We start from the raw sequence: 18,491 nt of genomic DNA on the forward strand, positions 1-18,491 counted from the left end.
CACTTGGTATAATAGGGACTGGATATTCAGGGGGCTATAGACAGGGAGTGGAGACATAAACATCATTCAGCTATGGGACAAATTTCTGTTATCCCCAGGATAAAGGCAGACACATCTACCAAAATCACCTTCTTAGAGGGATGTAACACTCTCCCCGCCAAAGTTTTGCTCTGTTATGAACGATTTTTCCTCTTTCATGGAAATGTTTGGATATGGTTTGAGGAAAAATGAATAAACATTTCCATTTCCACAGATTATTCATACTCCTACATGAAGTTTTTAAAACTTTCAATTCTTCCATGACTCCTCTTTTTAAGTAAGCTTCATGACACTGCTTAGTAGAATGAATAATAAACTTCTTTACCGGCTTAAAAGAAAGGTATCCAGTGAATTATCTGGCCAGCTTTTTAATGCACTCTGGGCCATAGTAAAAAATAATAATAATAAAAAAGGGATTATATTTAACATCTAAGGAATCTTATAACACAGTAATAATTTTTACTAATGATTAAAATAGTTAGTGTTTGTTTAAATTGGGAGGTGTTATGAAGGGTTCTGTTTTTCATGGACTCTCTCTTCACTTTATTGCTTTCGCTACTTCATATGAAATCAGTACATGGAATAGCTTCTTGCACACTTTTCAAAGATTGGGAAATGATTTTCCCCTAAAAAAATCATTATAGGGTATTCTAGAAAGTGTATCTTTGGTTGTTTTAACAGGTTATTTTTTGCTAGATCTTTATTCAGAAGCATTCTCCAATTATTACATTGTTACTATGGAAATATACAATCTGTTTTATGATATGGTTTTAGAAATGCATTGCTATTAGGTTTGAGTATAAGTAGAAGGTTACCAGCAGAGAAAATCAAGAGGACATTCTGAATAAAGGGAATCAACAAAAAGAAATAAAAATCCTATCAGAAGGGGGAAAAAAGCACTGCATATTTGGGGAATGGCAAATGAAGTTGAGAGTTGAATTATTGTATGCATAACAGGAAGGGATGGGCCATAGTTGGGAAGGGTTAGTAATGGTAAAAAGTCATATCTCTCTCCCACTTCTGATTCTAGAAGCAACTGAGAAATTCAGCACATAAGTCAGGAAAAAAAGTCCAGCTTTATTGCTGATAAAATTGAAAGACCCAGCTTGGATGTACAGTAGGACCTGTAATCCCCTGTGGCACTTCATGGACTAAATTAATGAATACACGTCGAAACCAAGCAGGACAACAGTTGGTAGTCTCTTATAAGGGAGAAGGGTTACAGATGGAAGAAATGAATGAGAATCCTGAGAATGTGCCTGTCCTAACCAGAAATGGGGCTAAAGGTGATACAAAGGGGGTTTGGCCACACTGAGCCACATAAGTTCATTTTCCCAATTTCTCATCTATCCTATAAACTATCCCTTTCCTTTGAGGTTAGAGTGGGGATGATAAAGGGGAAGAGATATAGTTGCTTCTTTATTTACCTGCCTGGGATGTAGACTTCTTTCTTAGGTAAAGAGAAGTGTAAAGCATATATGAGGCTAGAATGTCTAGACTTAGACTTTTGATAAAAGATGAAAGAGAAGGATGGAGACCAGGAAAACTGAACTAAGGTAGTGGGAGGAATATGCAGAGTTGACACTAAGAATAAATCAAAGACAAAACTACTCTTAGAATTTAGAAAAGGAATTCAGGATCATCAGATGAACATATCATAGTTAAAAAAATTCTTTGGAAGAAGGAAATAGTGTCTTTCTGTGCAGCAAACAGAAACATTTTGCATCATTCCACTGATCTTTTAGCTTTAAATACAATGAATATAGTTATTAAAAATAATGATTTTGATGAAAATTTAATCACATAAAAAGCTGTTTACAGTATGTTACAGAATGAAAAATAAAGTCACAAAGTTGTACTTAATATGCTCACATCTGTCTCTCTGTGTCTATATATATGTGTATATATATAGTACACACACACACACAATGTGTGTGTATACTATATATATAATCTATATAAATATACATTATATATATAGTTTTTGCAAAATGGTCTAAGCTATTACAACTATACACCAAAAAAAAAAAATTCTGAAAGAATATACACTAAAATCCAGAGTAGTTTTCTCTAGGTAGTAGAATCATGAATTTTTTTTAATCTTTTGCTTATCTCTACCTTTACATACTCCTATAGTACTGGAGCATTACTTTTGCAAATTTAAGAAAAATTATTTCTCAAATTAAATCAGGAACAAAACATTGCAGGGGCACCTGGGTCACTCAGTTGGTTAGGCAATCGATTCTTGGTTTCAGCTCAGTTCGTGATCTCAGGGTCACGAGATCAAGCCCTACCTGGGTCTCTGTGCTCTACATAGAGTCTGCTTAGAACTCTTTTCTTCTCCCTCTGCCCTTCCCATTTGTGCACTCTCTTTGCCTTTCTCTCTGTCTCTCTCAAATAAATAAATAAATCTTTTTAAAAATACTGCATAATTTAATATTTTAAGGTCTCACTAGGGATTTGTTCAACATTTATTTAGCACTTTCTATATCTACCAGGCATTAAATTCTCTGCATGTGTTAGATCACCAGTTTGAGGTTTAGAATATAACCTCAAATAAACATTTTCGAAATATATTATTGTGCAATCCATATTATGAGAGTTCAGCAGGTCGCAGACATATTTATATAACTGACCTTTGTTCAATACAATAAACAAGGAGAAAAATCTTAAAGGTCTTTCTCTTGACATATCTTTTTGCAAATTTTTCTAAATGAGAGGGAATGTATGAATTTACCCAGCTCGAAGGCGGTGGGAACTTGGATATTACACAAGATGAATATATGTGCTCTTTCTTACACAAACAGACTGAGTCTCTGAAAAGCAGCAAGTGTTAAGAGTATGGACTCTAGAATCAGACAGTCTAAATTCAATTCTTTTTTTTTTTTTTAAGATTTATTTATTTATTTGACAGAGAGAGAGAGACAGCGAGAGAGGGAACACAAGGTGGGAGAGTGGGGGAGGGAGAAGCAGCCTCCCACAGAGCAGGGAGCCCAACGCGGGGCTCGATCCCAGGACCCAGGACCATGACCCGAGCCAAAGGCAGACGCCCAATGACTGAGCCACCCAGGCACCCCCTAAATTCAATTCTTAACCATTCACTATCTGTACAATCCTAAGCAAGCTCCTTAACTTGTAGAGAAGATTAAATGAGAACTTACATGTAAACCCTAAAGTACATAAAGTTTCCACAATGACATTATTGGGGTTTGAAGACCATGAGTTTCTTGAGTTTTCTTGTATGCCTCATCCTCAAGGCATGCAAGTCTGGAAAGTTAGGATGAAAGGCAAGGCTAGTCACTGCAACCAAGATACAGTATGAAGGAAGGAAGCAAATGTGACAGGAGTCCTACTTTAAGGAAGCTAGACTGGCATCAAAACCAAATTGTGTTGACAACGTCTCAGGACTTGTTTCCCCCTCACACCAGGCCCCACCTCTTCCTTTCATGGGATCTCCCCAATCACTGATGGGAATCTGAGGATATTGTCATGTGAGTTGGTAAAAACTAGTTAGAAGGGGACCACCAATGACATTCAGGGCTAATGTACCTTGGGCACAGAGCATTGGCCCCTTCACAGAGACCAGGTCTATCAGTTGTACGCAGACAGGTATCCTCAAGAGAAAAACATGTAAATGGATATTTTATAAACATGAATATTCTCTCATTAAAGTACCTACTTGCAGAATTACACTAAACACAGCTCATTCCACCTACTATTCATATTTTGGTTTAAACACCATTTGTCTCTAAACAGAACAAATGCTTGATCAGGGAAGGTACAGAATCAGCATCAAACATATTGCTCTGCTGTAAAGCAACAAAGTACCAAAATCTAATAGAGATGTATTAAAAGAACACAGGAACAAGTCGGAAGAGCCTCCCGCTGGATAAATCAGGGACAAACTGTGCATCAAAATAAGCAATGACAATAATGAATCATAACCCATTGGATAAAATTGGAATGCATAAGTCCACAATAATCTGAATGAATAAACAGATGAATGAGTGAATAAATAAATACAGAAGGAAAGTTTCTTCCTGACAAAGTGCCAGCTAACAATAATCGTAGAGTTTAATATTAATAAACTCTTCAATATTAATATTAATAAACTCAATATTAATAAATCAATATTAACAAACTCTCTAATATTAATAAATCTCCACTTTTCAACCATCAGAGTAACATTGATTCAGGCAAGAATTATCAATGGATGCTAAAACTGGCAAGCGAAAAATCGAAAAGGAACAAGGGGGACATTTCAGTCTCAAAATATCTTTCCACAACTTTAGTTACAAAGGGAAAAGTAGTAATTTGCCTTGATAAAACTATGTGGAACTTGCAAATTTCTAAAAATTGTATTGTCAAATGTCCCCAAAAGTCAGTCTGACAGGATGTAGATAATATTGTGACAGTAAAGAAAAAGGAAAGCGATACTGTGCTCTGCAAAATCAAGAAGGAAGAATCAGGCCATGGTCTTGGTGACTTTTTTCTAATTTATCTTTTGAACACAGTCTTTCAGGTTTAATCTGTTATTTGGGGGGAAACGGGAGCTTCATACATGAATGATTCATTTTTGTTTTTCAGTGTACAAATTTTTCTTTGGTGTGTTGTCTTTTGGATATGAGTGAAAATGAAGAGTACAGAATGAATGCCCAGTTATTGGTATTTTATAAAATTGCTTTCAAAGTCAGTGTTCAATCAGATAGTGATTTAGAGTTTGCTTAGGTTAACCATTTTATACAACACTACAATTGGTCATCAAAAGGAGTAGAAAGTTGGGATTTACAAATCTAAGATAGAGTCTGTTTCTGCTAGCCACTGAATATGGAGGATATATCAAAATGGAGACCAGGGACCCTGCTCACACAAAACTTATAGTCTGACTTGTAGTGTAAGTGTATACAGAAAAGTAAATGAGCAGTGGCCCCACATTTTGGCCAACACGTAATAGGTTAAGTTCAGGGTGCTAAGAGAACACAGAGCAGGGGCATTTAAAGATAGAGAGGTGGGAGGAAGATATTCCAGAAAGACACCTCCTCATAGATTATCACAAAAAGCTCCAGAGTATCTTCCCTTCCTTTGACCAAAAAGATTACCAGAGTTACAATGAAGCCAAGAAAAAGACATTTAAGAAATAAAGGGGTGGGGGTGCCTGGGTGGTTCAGCGGGTTAAAGCCTCTGCCTTCAGCCCAGGTCATGATCCCAGAGTCCTGGGATCTAGCCCTGCGTCGGGCTCTCTGCTCAGTGCAGAGCCTGCTTCTCTCTCTCTCTCTCTCTGCCTGCCTCTCTCCCTGCTCGTGTTCTCTGTCAAATAAATAAGTAGAATCTTTAAAAAAAAAGAAAGAAAAGAAATAAAGGGGTGAAGGAGAGCAGAATTTGCCATCCCAAAATATGTCTCCTTGGCATAAGGATTATCTTTTTTTTTTTAATTTTTTATTTTTTATAAACATATATTTTTATCCCCAGGGGTACAGGTCTGTGAATCACCAGGTTTACACACTTCACAGCACTCACCAAAGCACATACCCTCCCCAATGTCCATAATCCCACCCCCTTCTCCCAAAACCCCTCCCCCTAGCAACCCTCAGTTTGTTTTGTGAGATTAAGAGTCACTTATGGACTATCTTAATATGAATATTTGTAAGAAAACAAAGGCAGAGAAGAAACTCTGGAAACTGGGAAGAAGTTGCCTTTTGTGAGGGAAATTTTTATTTATAAGGGATATCTCCATTTGAAAGGGTGTCTCCCACTCTGTATCAAGAAGAGAGGGATAAGGGGCTGGGTGGAGGCTGAGTTCTTGGGACCCCCTCCCCTCCCTAAAAAAAAAAAAAAAAAAAAAAAAAAGAAGAGAGGGATTACTAAATCTCTGGAAAGTGTTTTCAGCAGAGAAAGTCACACCTTAAATCTGCATAACAACTATACCTTTATTAACTGGGCTTTGCCTGCTAACCTTCCTTAAGTCACAATCCTCTCCTGCAACATCTTGTTTTGTCTTTAGATGGTATTTAAGGTAGTGGCTTAGGCTATTTTTCCCGAATATCTCCCATGTAATAGGAGGTATACATGTTATTAAAGTTCTGTTTTTTCTTCTGTTAATCAATCTTTTATCACAGGGGAGGCTCAGCCAACAATCTAGAAGGGTAGAGGGAAAATTGTTTCCCTCCCCTACAGGGAATATATAAGAAAGAAGAAGAAAGCAAAAGAAAACATTCTCAATTTTGTTCCTGTTTTTCTCTTCTTTATCCATTCAACTACTACAGGTAGTTTATGAAGTAAAAAGGAATGAAAGATATAAAAGAAGACAGTGATACAAACACCACCACTATCAAAATTAAAAGCAATCAGTTTTTATGAGTGACAACCTTATTAGTACAGAATCTGGCCAAGAGTAGACCATCTGAGGATGTTTATACTGAGGAGGAAAATTACCCAGAGGAGGCCCCAGAAGATGGAAAGTTATTAACAGTAAGCTAGAGATAATCAGAAGCCCTGCTGGGAGCAAGAGATAACCAGTCCTTTCTGCACATAAACAGGCTTCCCACTACAGGCTCCCTGCCCTACCATTCCGCCTAAAACAGCCCTGCTCCCCCAGTTTAAACACACCTACCAGCTGTCAGCTTGGAACCTGACTTCCTTCCATCCCCTATTAAAAAAAAACCTATAACCCTGTTGCCTGGGGCCGAGAACTTCGAGCATGAGTTCATCGGGTTCTCCCAGCATAAAATCAAGTTGTCCTACTTCTCTGAGTGTCACATGGTCTCTCCCCAGTCTGATTATTTTCCGCTCCAATACTGCTAGGGAGGGTATAAGTTGAGATAAACTTTAAAGAAAGAGTTTTGGAATAATATTCAATAATCTTATGTCATTCAGTAATTCCCTGTCTAAAATGTATCCTAATTAGGGGGAAACTCAGAGAGTTGTTGAATAAGTTGGTTAAGCATTGTTTATAATTTGGGAAAATAAAAATAACATACAGTAGTAGAAAATTGTTAATGAGATATAATAGATCCATACACTAGAATTTTATGCAATTACAGAAATGAAGCTGGAAGCAAGAGATCAGAAAAAACAAATTCTGTGAGCTATGTTTTGGTATACACACTTACGTAACCAGAGCCAACACTCCCTTGTTTTCATAGTGTGCCTTTCTCTCTGCCTCTTTTTTGGCTATCCACAACCCTTCATATACAACTGTCTTGCTTTTTTATTCATTTATTTATCCAATAACAACCCCTCATTCCCTTACGGATTAGATTTCATTGGTAGGTATGTATTTTTTTTAATTTATTTTTTTGTGTGTTGACATGAATTTTTTTTAATTAAATATATTTCTTTTCAGCAGTATTCATTATTTTTTCACCACACCCAGTGCTCCATGCAATCCGTGCCCTCTCTAATACCCACCACCTGGTACCCCAACCTCCCACCCGCCCCCACCACTTCAAACCCCTCAGATTGTTTTTCAGAGTCCATAGTCTCTCATGATTCACCTCCCCTTCCAATTTCCCCCAACTCCCTTCTCCTCTCTAACTCCCCATGTCCTCCATGCTATTTGTTATGCTCCACAAATAAGTGAAACCATATGATAATTGACTCTCTCTGCTTGACTTACTTCACTCAGCATAATCTCTTCCAGTCCCGTCCATGTTGCTACAAAAGTTGGGTATTCACAGGCAATCATATAAAACAATGGGCAGAAGATATGGACAGACACTTCTCCAATGAAGACATATAAATGGCTATCAGACACATGAAAAAATGTTCATCATCACTAGCCCTCAGGGAGATTCAAATTAAAACCACATTGAGATATCACCTTACACCAGTTAGAATGGCCAAAATTAAGACAGGAAACAAAATAACTGAAAACATAACAAAGGCACTATTTGCATGGGGGTAGACAAAAGGGTAGCTAAGAGAAACCACAGAAGGGTGGCAGAAGCTAACAGCAGTATCATTACCATCCCTTTCCATGAAGAGACAAAGTTACTGTAAACAGCTAAGAAAAGAACAGTTACTGTAGCCCACTGGAAGGAAGTCAGGGAAATAAATATCACAGTATCATGCTCCACTTGTTCTCTGATTTCCTCTCCTGATGCTGCCATTGGCTTAACCCAATCAGAAACCTCAGGGTCAGGGAGCCAGCCCATTGACAAGATCCGTTGGGGAATGCCTCCCAAGACTTGAAGTAAGGTACAAAGTAACAGAGAGTTGATCTAGAGAGGCACACAGAGAATACCTCACATAGTCTCTGCCACATACAGTACCATAACAGTCAGTGGTCCTTTCTTCTGCTGACTGCCTGCTGTGTGGTGTTAACCTAATTACTGGCTTGTAACACAATGTCTCCTCTATGGTTCTGAAATAGTCTCCAGATTTTTAGCTGACCATCCTGAGCTTCAGACTTCTCCACCCAGGTTTTAAAAGCACAATTTGAAACAAGGAAATGATTGTGTGTTTTTAAAAAAAAAAAAAATCCCTAATTCTGTACTTCATAACCTTGACATTTTCTATAAGGTCATCCAGCCAGCATGACCAGACCCTTTAAAGTCCAAGTCCCTGAAGCTCCACACCCCTGTCTTAGGCAGTACCATGCTTGCTGATGTCTGGGTCCTAGCATACTTCCCCCAAATACTATGCAAAATTCTACAAGAATTTGGTCATTTAGCCAAGACCATCTCAACAAAGTTTTATGCCTCCTACCTTCTTTGCAAAAATGTGGTATTTAAAATTAGCCCTTGAAAAGTTGCATGAGATTTCTGTAGATAGAACCAGATCTTAACATCCTAGATCAGTTCACATTTGAAATGAAATCTTCCAGTGCTGATGAAGGAAGAAAGTGAACCATAGTGAAAAGTAGTATTACAAATCAAAAGCGCTGGGTATTATACACAACTAATGAATCATTGAACACTACACCAAAAACTAATGATGTACTGTTTGTTGGCTAATTGAACTTAAATTTTTAAAAGGGGGCAAGGGGAGTCAAAAGCTTATATCCTGGTCACAGTTGTGCTACTGAATAACTGAGTGACTTTGGGGAAGGTACATAAACCTGTATCTATTCTGAGAAATATGAGAGAACTGAATTAAATGATCTTTATGGTCCACTAAATGGGCATACCCTATAGTTTTAAGAGTCTTTTTAAATTAAAGGATGCATAAAATGGGAAGGATGAACATCTTTGAGAAAGAGTTAAAATTTCCTCCAAGTAACCAATGGAACCTGAAAAATAAAAAGAAAGGAAAAGGCCCTTTCTTAAATATTGCCCCTTTCTCAAGAGAATGGTTTTTTCCTTAATGTTTTCTTCAGAGCAACTTTGACATCCTTATTCCTCAAGCTATAGATTAGCGGGTTGAGCATGGGCACAACAATGGTATAGAACAATGAGGACACTTTCCCCTGATTCATAGGTAAAAGAGAGGATGGTTTGAGGTACATAAATGCCCCTGACCCAAAGAAGAGAGACACTGCAATTATGTGGGAGCTGCAGGTGCTAAAGGCTTTGGACCTGCCTTTGGTAGAATGAATACGGAGGATGCTGGAAAGGATGAGGGCATAAGAAATGAAGATGGTAACTGTGGGCACACCAATATCAATGCCCACAACAACAAAAACGACCAGCTCATTTACATAGGTACTGGTGCAAGAGCGCTCAAGAAGGGGAAGGATGTCACACATGTAGTGGTTAACCAGATTTTTGCTGCAGAAGGTCAGTCTCACCATGCATGCTGTGTGAGCCATGGCCCCAGCAAATCCCATCACATAGACACCCAGCAGAAGGAGTAAGCAGACCTGAGGAGACATGGTGGCCATGTACACCAGTGGGTTACAGATGGCAGCATAGCGGTCATATGCCATTGCTGACAGGATGAAGGACTCAGAGACAACAAAGAAAAGAAAGAAGAAGAGCTGAGTCATACACCCTGCGTAGGAGATGATGTTCTTCCTCAAGACAAAACTCATCAGCATCTTGGGTGTGATAACAGTGGAATAGCAGAAATCTATGAAGGACAAGTTAAAGAGGAAAAAGTACATGGGGGTGTGTAGGTGAGAATTCAGCCCAATTAGGGTTATCAGGCCCAGGTTCCCCACCACCGTGACCACATAGAAACCTAGAAACAGGAAGAAGAGAGGGAGCTGGAGTCCCGGCTGGTTGGTTAAGCCTGCGAGGATAAACTCTGTCACGGAGGAGTTCTCAGCTTCCATTCTTATTAAAGGCACTCTGTGGAAACAAGGGGAAAGAGTCACTTAGAAGGGGAGAGAAAGAGAAAAAGAGAGAGAAAGAGACAGGGACCATCTCTCTCCTCCCAGTCACCTCCTATTCTTGAGAACTGGATCCACACAGAGAGATTTTGGACTTCAGCAGAAAGGCTTCTTGGGATGCCCATGGGTCTGTTCTCCTGGTCCCCTAAGGACTCTTCTACTGGAGCACCCTCTGGAGGATGGACCTCCATGGAGCTCTCCATGGTGAGGGCAGATGCTGCTGGGAAGAACAGTCTCAAAGATGAGCTGAGGAGTCTCCCTTGTCTTTACTTTGGTCCATTTATTGGGTCCTTTCAGCTCCAACTTCTGCTCAAGATTGTAAAACCTGGGGCCAATATCTGGAGAGAGTCCTTTCAGAGGTTGGAGCCAGCCCAGCTGTGTCTGGAGTTTCCACCTCGTGGTCACCCCAGACAGAGCAGAAATGGGAGGTGGTCTTTCCCAAAGCCTTTACTACCTGAGGTTGGGGACTTAGGAAAAGTTCAGCCTGGATTCAGTCACTCACCCTCCTTCAACCTAGAGCCTCAATGATGTATCTTTCCATCCAATTCCTATCCATGATTGTTCAGACAGATAAATGGCTGTGGTGCTAAACACAGATAAAAGAACTAAACACAGACCATTTAACTCCTGTCCTGTTGGAAGGATTAGAATATGGACTGCCTTAGAACTTGCTCTGAGCTAAAGATAATCTGATAGAGGCTTTGCCCCAAGGCTGTTTTCCAGTTTGTAGAAGGAAGACATCTTTGCCTATAATACGTGCCATCTGGTGAGGAGACTGAGCAGTTTTATTCTGGATTTAGGGATCTGGGGACCTGATTAGAAGTAGAAAGTCAGAGCATCCCCTGGGATCACAGACCTAGAAACTAACTTTCTAAAAGAAGGAATATTTTCTTGTACCCTTGATAATATTTGAATGGGCTTTAGAAACATTATTTATTTGTCCAATTAAAATCTATTCAGTAAAATGCATAGTGTTGTCCAAAAACAATAACTTACCATTTATTGAGTGCTTACTATATATACCAAGCATTCTTCCTGTCCTAGCACTTCTGAACTGACCCCAGCAAGCCAGAATCCAATACAATTTCACATGCAGTACTTCCTTTTAATTCTCCCCCAAATCCTACGAAGTAGATTTTATCATTCCCATTTTAAAGATGCAGTAATTCACCGGATGTTAAATTGTGAAAGACATGTGAAATCTAGGTCCATCTTACTCCATATCTGGTGTTCTTAGTGATTGTGTTTAACCTCTTCCTGTGGAAGATAAGGAAATATATAATAGGGTCCTTGCCACAGGGGTCTGACAATCTCCTGGAAAAGATAAGCTAGAGTACACCAAACTTATTTTCCTGAAAACAATATGGTAAGATCTAGAAAAGGTAAAAATAAAATGCTACTCAAGTTCAGAGAGGGCATTCCATACAACACTTACATTTCAGTTTATCACAGAAATTGCACAATATCTAGTCCAAGGAGAAACAGAGCCTCCCTGTAATCTCTTGGAATTTGAGCTTGGCAGTAAAGAGAACACCCTGTCAGTTAAGAACATATTTTTCCAGAATTGCTGAGTTGTTGGAAATCTTGTTGGCCCTTGTCAGCTCTCTTTCAGGAGATTCTCAGTGACCTCCTGCTGACTCTCATGGCCTTGTAGCTTGACCCCTCTTCTTCCCACCAGACGCACCAACGTTTGTTTCCCTGTTTTGCTTACTTTGCTCATATTCTCTCCCTCATGACAGAAGTTATCCCACTGTGCCCCGTCTCTCAGAGTCTCTTGGTGATGGCTAGTTCACTCTTTTGGGGTCTCATAGATTTGAAGCAATATTAAAAGTGATCTAGTCCTGGGACGCCTGGGTGGCTCAGTGAGTTAAGCCTCTGCCTTCAGCTCAGGTCATGATCTCAGGGTCCTGGGATCAAACCCCACATTGGGCTCTCTGTTCAGGGGGAGCCTGCTTCCTCCTCTCCCTCTGCCTGCCTCTCTGCCTACTTGTGATCTCTCTCTCTGTCAAATAAGTAAATAAAATATTTAAAAAAAAAAAAAAAGTCGTCTAGTCCCATGGTTCACAAATCTAGCTATACAACTGAGTCAGATAAATCTGTGCATATTAAAAGTACATATTCTGCTACCCCAATGTAAATATAATAAATCAGAATCTCCAGAAGTAAGACTTTATAACCTGGTTTTTCTTCTAAATCTATCCCTAGTGATTGGGATATTTAGCCAGGTTTGGGATTCACTGATCTAACCCTCCTACCCTACATCTTCCAGACATGAAAAACTGAAGCCCAGCCAATCACACAGCTGCCTGCTGGTAGATGCTGTCACAAAACATGAATCTCTAACTTCTCTAATTGGAGGGGTTTTCCAGCGTATCCAGAAGAAGCCTACCTGGTCTTTGATTTGGTTTACTACAATTCAGAATACAAGTAAAGGACGTAATTGGACATCAAATCTAGAACAGTACCCCGAGGTCATACTGGGGAGAAACTTAAATGCCAAGAAATGTGTATGCAGCGTGAATCCATGGAACACGTTAAAGAGAGGAATGGCATGATCAGGGGAATGACATGATCAAGTCATGCTGAGGAAGACCAGTCTAATAGGCTATTGGATGTCAGTGACTTGATACAATAGTCCCTCCGGGCAATGTTCTTTCTTGTAATTTAGGCAAGATGCTTTAACTCAAAACACAACAATATGAAAAATGACAAAGGATGGACTTTCAGAAAGAGGTAAATGGAGCAAAAGTCCTTTCTAAACTTTTTAACACATTACATATCATGTAATATGGCTGGCTGCCTGCCTTTTATAGCCATGGTGTCATCTACCCTCCACTCTGAACATGTTTACAAGGCCCTGAGTTCAAATCCCATCACCAGGCTGTCTATGTTAGACATGGTTTCTGCCTCGTCTCAGCCCATCTTTTGGGCTTCTGCTGCTGCAGTGGCTGCTGGCTGCATGTTGCAGTCAAAGAACACAAAATCCACCAGCTGCACCACTTACCCCTGCTTTCTACCCTAAGATGTCCCTGCCACCACACACACACTGTCTGCTGGAATGCACCCAACCTCTCGGTACATGTGCAAACCTGGAAGTGTGAAGGAGGTAACCCCCACAGGGAGTCAGTGAATAAATGCTCTGCCCTTCTGTGTCTCCAGTGTTTTGTTCTTCATTGATTCTCAAAGGGGCTTCAGAGGGATTGATTGTGAAATTCCCGCTAAGGCAGACACCTCGTTAGCCCATTTTGGATTAGCTTCCCATCCTTCCCTGCCTCACTCCTCCTCTTCCCTGACATCACTTCCAAAAATAAGCTACGTGCACACAAGTCCTTGTCTCCAGCATGGCTTTTTATGGCTCATCTAAGGTGCTTCTCAGATAGTATTTGGAGCAAGTCTGACCAAAATACTCCTTACTCCACCTGGGAGGAAGCAACCTCACCCAAACCTGTTTGATTCCAGGTCAGGAAACTAAAGATGAGTCACTAAATTTATCAAGTACCAGAAATTCCATGTTTCAGAGAATGTATGTCTTGAGTATACCCTAGCAAAATGCCAAAATGTCAGAAGATATAGGATCTCAAATCATCACCAGCTCATACGCTCATGGAGAGTAACCAGGAAGGCCTGTAGTAGCTTGTCCTTAGCTCTACTGCCCCTCTCCTCATGACATTTTGCTGTCTTTGTGACCACTCATTTGCTTCCATGAGCTATGGCAGGTAGGAACTAGGTTTATTCATGTATATATGTTTAAAACCAGATATCAAACCTGGTTTACAGCAGCTCACAAAACATTAATTAATGCCAGATTCTCAAACTTCCTCACCTGTAAAATGGAGATAATAATAATAATCCGTAAGGTTGTTGTAAGGATTAAACTAAATCATAAAATGGAAGAGCCTCAATAAATGTTATAGGAAATACATGTAAAACATACACAAAATATACAACAGTTAGGAGGGAATGAGTGGGAGAAAAAAGCTTCAGAGAGCTAGGTGAGCCTGAGAGGGATAAGAGGGAAGGTAATAGAGGGAGGAAGAGGAGAGCTGATTGCTAAAAAGAAGAGAAATTTGTAAATAATGTTTTTTCTTCAAAGCTTTATCTAAGACCCAACTCTCCAACATAACTTAATCCACAAACAGGATCAGATTATTCCACCTGTCCCTACTCCCTACTTCCTGTCCCACCATGGATGACCTACTCTTCAAATAACCACACCGCAAAGGCCAAATTACAAAGTCAGGTGAGGTTTCCTCCACAGCCTCCAAGGTGCTCTTTCTGTGCCCATTTCCAGTCTTGGCAAAAATTCCTCTTCCCCAAACATGCACAGTGTGTCCTAATGCTTGCTCTACTTTCGACTATCAAAAGCAGTTCTCAGGAAAGATCTCACAAATCCATCAACACAGTCTATGAAGGACAGGTTGGGAATCATCCGCATTCCACACCCTCTTCCAGGAATTATTTTTTTAACGAAGTCAAATTCTATAACCAATCTAACAGATCTCTATGAAACTTGGAACAGCACTCAATTGATAAGAGGTACATTTTGGTGAGGATGGGACAGCTGGAGTCATCATGTGGTTGGGTTTATAATCAGAATCACTTTGGCAGCTGTCTGTCCTCCACTTGGCAAGCTAATTTACAACTCCTGTAGCAGTCCTGTGTATGTGCGCGTGTCTTCTTGTGTGAGTGTTGGATGACATTTGTGCATTCCCACTGCTTGCCTATCCTTCACACAAGGGATATATATTTAACCATTCAAGGCCTCAAGCACAAATCTTACACTTAGAAATTTGCCACTGCTGTGGTGATTACAATAAATCCCAGTCCCTGCTCTCATTCCTACTATCATCAACTCACAATTAAAGAAAATAAATCATTATTACAAACCTGAAATAAGACCCACAGGAAAAGGGCTCCATGGGGCACAGACAGCAAAGACCCATGCTTCATTAAAAGTTGACTTTTCTCTAGGAGCCTTAGAGGATTCTTGTTTGGATGATAGAACAACCAAGAAAAGTTCCTTTGGATTTATGTCACCTCAGAGCCTGTTGCCATGGGAACTACATTTCAAAATCTTCTCAACTGGGGCTTCACTAAAGTCATGTTCCTTGAAGAGCAGATGAAGCCCAAGCAGGAAGCAGTGTAGGAAGAACTATTCTTAACTGTATTCTTTTGTTGCAAAGTTGCCCTCTTTCCAAAACTTGAATCTCTTTATAGTACTTCTTTATTTATTTATTTCTATTTTTTCCATCTTTTTTTTCCTATTATAACTATTTGTGTCATTCCATGCGTGGTACCTGTAAAGGCAATACAATGCCTCTCATGCATTAACCCTCAGACTTCTGGTGGCATGAGGCTGGTTCCAAGTACATTGACCATCACCACATACAGAGGGGTCCACACACAAGTGACACTTCCATAAGAAGAGACACAGAACCTCACTGCAAAGAATAGATGGCCCTAAAAGGTCTTTGTTTGAAGTAGCCACAGTTAACTTCTGAGAAAGCAAATATCAAGAGTTGTGTGGTTCTGCATATATTTAATTTCAATGTATTTTATTAAGCATCTTCACCTCCTTAACATGCAAGTCTCTACATAAATAATATACATTTTTAACACAGAATCCTAGACTCTAGGACTCAGAGGTGTATATGGGGCAGGGCAGTAATGAACACATAGTGAATGTACCAAGCTAGCTAGTTTTACACACATTATGTCATTTATAGGAAATGAATAATTTTCAGAAAGTACAGGTTTGGCATGCTTAAAAATATCATCCGATGAATTCAAGAATATTAATGCTAGAACAATATTTTACATTTTTTAAATGCTTACTACATGTCAAGAACTATGCTTAGTGCTTTACACAATTAATTCATTAGTTTTTACAAAAATCCTGTTAATAGGTATTATTAGTATCCTATTCCACATAGGAACATTTCCTTGAATCGAAGGAATCAAACTTGCTTATCTCGTAGTTAAGACAGCCTGGTCTTTTTTGGACCTCCAGGCATTTATAGTGATGGAGGAATTAGCAGGGTTTGCTAGATTAATGATCATGGGGGTTGAGAATGAAGATGAAAGTTCAAGTATCAAAGGGGGCAAAGATTTCACTTCCAGGACACAGTAAAAGGCAAATAGGGAAAATAAAGAGCTAGAATTTAGACCTGAATTTCCTGTGCTAGAAGTATATCTAAGAGGGATGGTCAAGTAAAGAGCCGTCAGCATGACAGGGGAGCTCGGTAGATCATGGAGACTTGTACTGGGAAATCATGTAAGTAGAGGATCCCAGAAGCCACAAGTCAAGAGTGAAGGATGGAGGAGAAAGTCATTAGTAAATTCAGTGAAGACAAATGTGGTGCTTCTGAGCAGGCTTTGTAGCCAGATGATCTGGGTTCCGATCACATCCTTCACTGGCCAAGTAAGCTTACGGTGTTTGTGTCTCAGGAACCCCATCTATAAGCAGAGATACTGACACCTAACATATAGGATTGTTCTGAGGTTCAACTGTCATAACATTTATTAAGTACAGTTCACCCTTGAACAACATAGGTTTGAGTTGTGCAGGCCACACAGGTTTGTTTTAATACACATAGTACATTACTATCATTGTACTTTCTTTCCCTTCTGCTTTTCTTAATAACACTTTCTTTTCTCTAGATCACTTTACTGTAAGAATACAGTATGTAATACATATACAAAATATGTGTTAATCCATGTTTTCATTATCGGTAAAGTTTTCTGGTTAGGAGTAGGCTATGAGTTTAGGCTATGAGTTCAGGCTATGAGTTAAGGGGAGTCAAAAGTTACACACAGATTTTTTATTCATGGGAGTTGGTGCCCCAACTCCTGCATTGTTCAGGGTTCAGTTGTAATTGTGGGTTAATGAAGTATCACAAAACCCTTCCTCTGTTTCTTTTTTTATCCACTGGGTCAGATTCTGCCTTTTATCCACTGCTTCAGGAGTGAATTTTCTGAGCCCCAGCTATATTACAAGCTACCGCAAGGCACAGTCATATATTGAGATGCTATTTCATTTACACACCCAATATTGAACACAGTGATGAACATACATAATGTTCATTAATATTTACTCAGTTCAGTAGAAAGAAATATAAATATAGCTCAGTAAAAGCCCAGGTGTGAAAAACTGATCAATTCAGGGATGCATTTATTTCTCAAATACTGAAGGAATTTGTTAGAGGTCTCCTATAAATAGTTATATAAGCCCTTTTCTAGAAAAATAAATAATGTAGGTTATATATAGCTGGTTTCACTGTAAATATTTTTGGGATTTTAAATATACTAATGTTGACACTGAACTGATGGCCTTGCCAGGTGATGTGTGCCTATTGGGTGTGACCTCCAGGATCAAGATGCTTACAAATAGAAGAAGGCTCCCAAAATTTTGAGGACTGGCAAAGGAAAGTTACTCAGTAACAGAAAGAGCTACTGAGCCTTGCCGAGTCAGGAGCTGCCCGGAGCTCAGTTTCATCATAGCCCACAGTTTGTGGCTCTTAAAATAGGAATCCATTTTTAAGTGACATTTAACTCAGCAATATATGTGCTATAAAAAGCAAATTACACTAACACTAGCAATGTAAAATATATGATTTCAAGGTGTGTTAAGGGAGATAACACGGCCTCATTTAAAGGCAGTTTGATGGAAGGGGAGGTTATTCTAGGCATTAGTGGAGATGTCTCAATTGATTTAAAAAAATAAATCCTAAAAATGAAGATTCACCAACCTTGTAGGAAGCAACAGACTTAACTTGTTGGACAGAAATGTCTCAGAAATTCTAATTGTAGGAAGCCAAAGACTATTTTTTAACCTCTCGTCTGGTCAGGAAAGCCACAAAACCCCTGTAAGGTTGGGTTTTTTTTTTTTTTTTTTTTTTTTTTTTGCACTTTTCAGAGGTTTCTCTAGAGAACTTGTCTAAAGACTAGTTTTAGTCAAGAAGCAATGTGATGTAGTTGAAGGAACCAGATTAGGAGTCGAAAGACCTCTCTGTGTGGCATTGGAAAACTAAAAATGTCTCTCGGTCTGGGATTTCTTCTCCTGTCCACAGGAATATCAGAACCTGCCTTACTTACCTCCTAATGTTCTATATGGTACATCAGATGACTTCTTCACTGCCTACCATCAAGTGTTGAAGGGCCTCAAATTCCCAACCTTGCCCTT

At 39.4% G+C, this 18,491-nt stretch overlaps 1 protein-coding gene across 1 annotated transcript in view; it reads right to left on the reverse strand.

The window, feature by feature from the left end:
• Positions 1-9,319: 9,319 nt before the first annotated feature.
• The window catches only part of LOC309841236 (uncharacterized protein), a gene marked incomplete at its 3' end in the record, with an annotated part of 31,395 nt that continues 22,223 nt past the window's right edge, over positions 9,320-18,491 (reverse strand). The window contains exons 4-5 of the mRNA XM_082684163.1: positions 12,565-12,718; positions 9,320-10,268 (exon numbers count right to left, since the gene is read on the reverse strand). Of these exons, the coding sequence (XP_082540289.1) occupies positions 9,320-10,268; positions 12,565-12,718 (1,103 nt within the window). The remainder of the gene's footprint in view (positions 10,269-12,564; positions 12,719-18,491) is intronic.

The sequence above is a fragment of the Mustela nivalis genome (genome assembly GCF_964662115.1).
Source record: "Mustela nivalis genome assembly, chromosome: 9".
NCBI classification, from domain to species: domain Eukaryota; kingdom Metazoa; phylum Chordata; class Mammalia; order Carnivora; family Mustelidae; genus Mustela; species Mustela nivalis.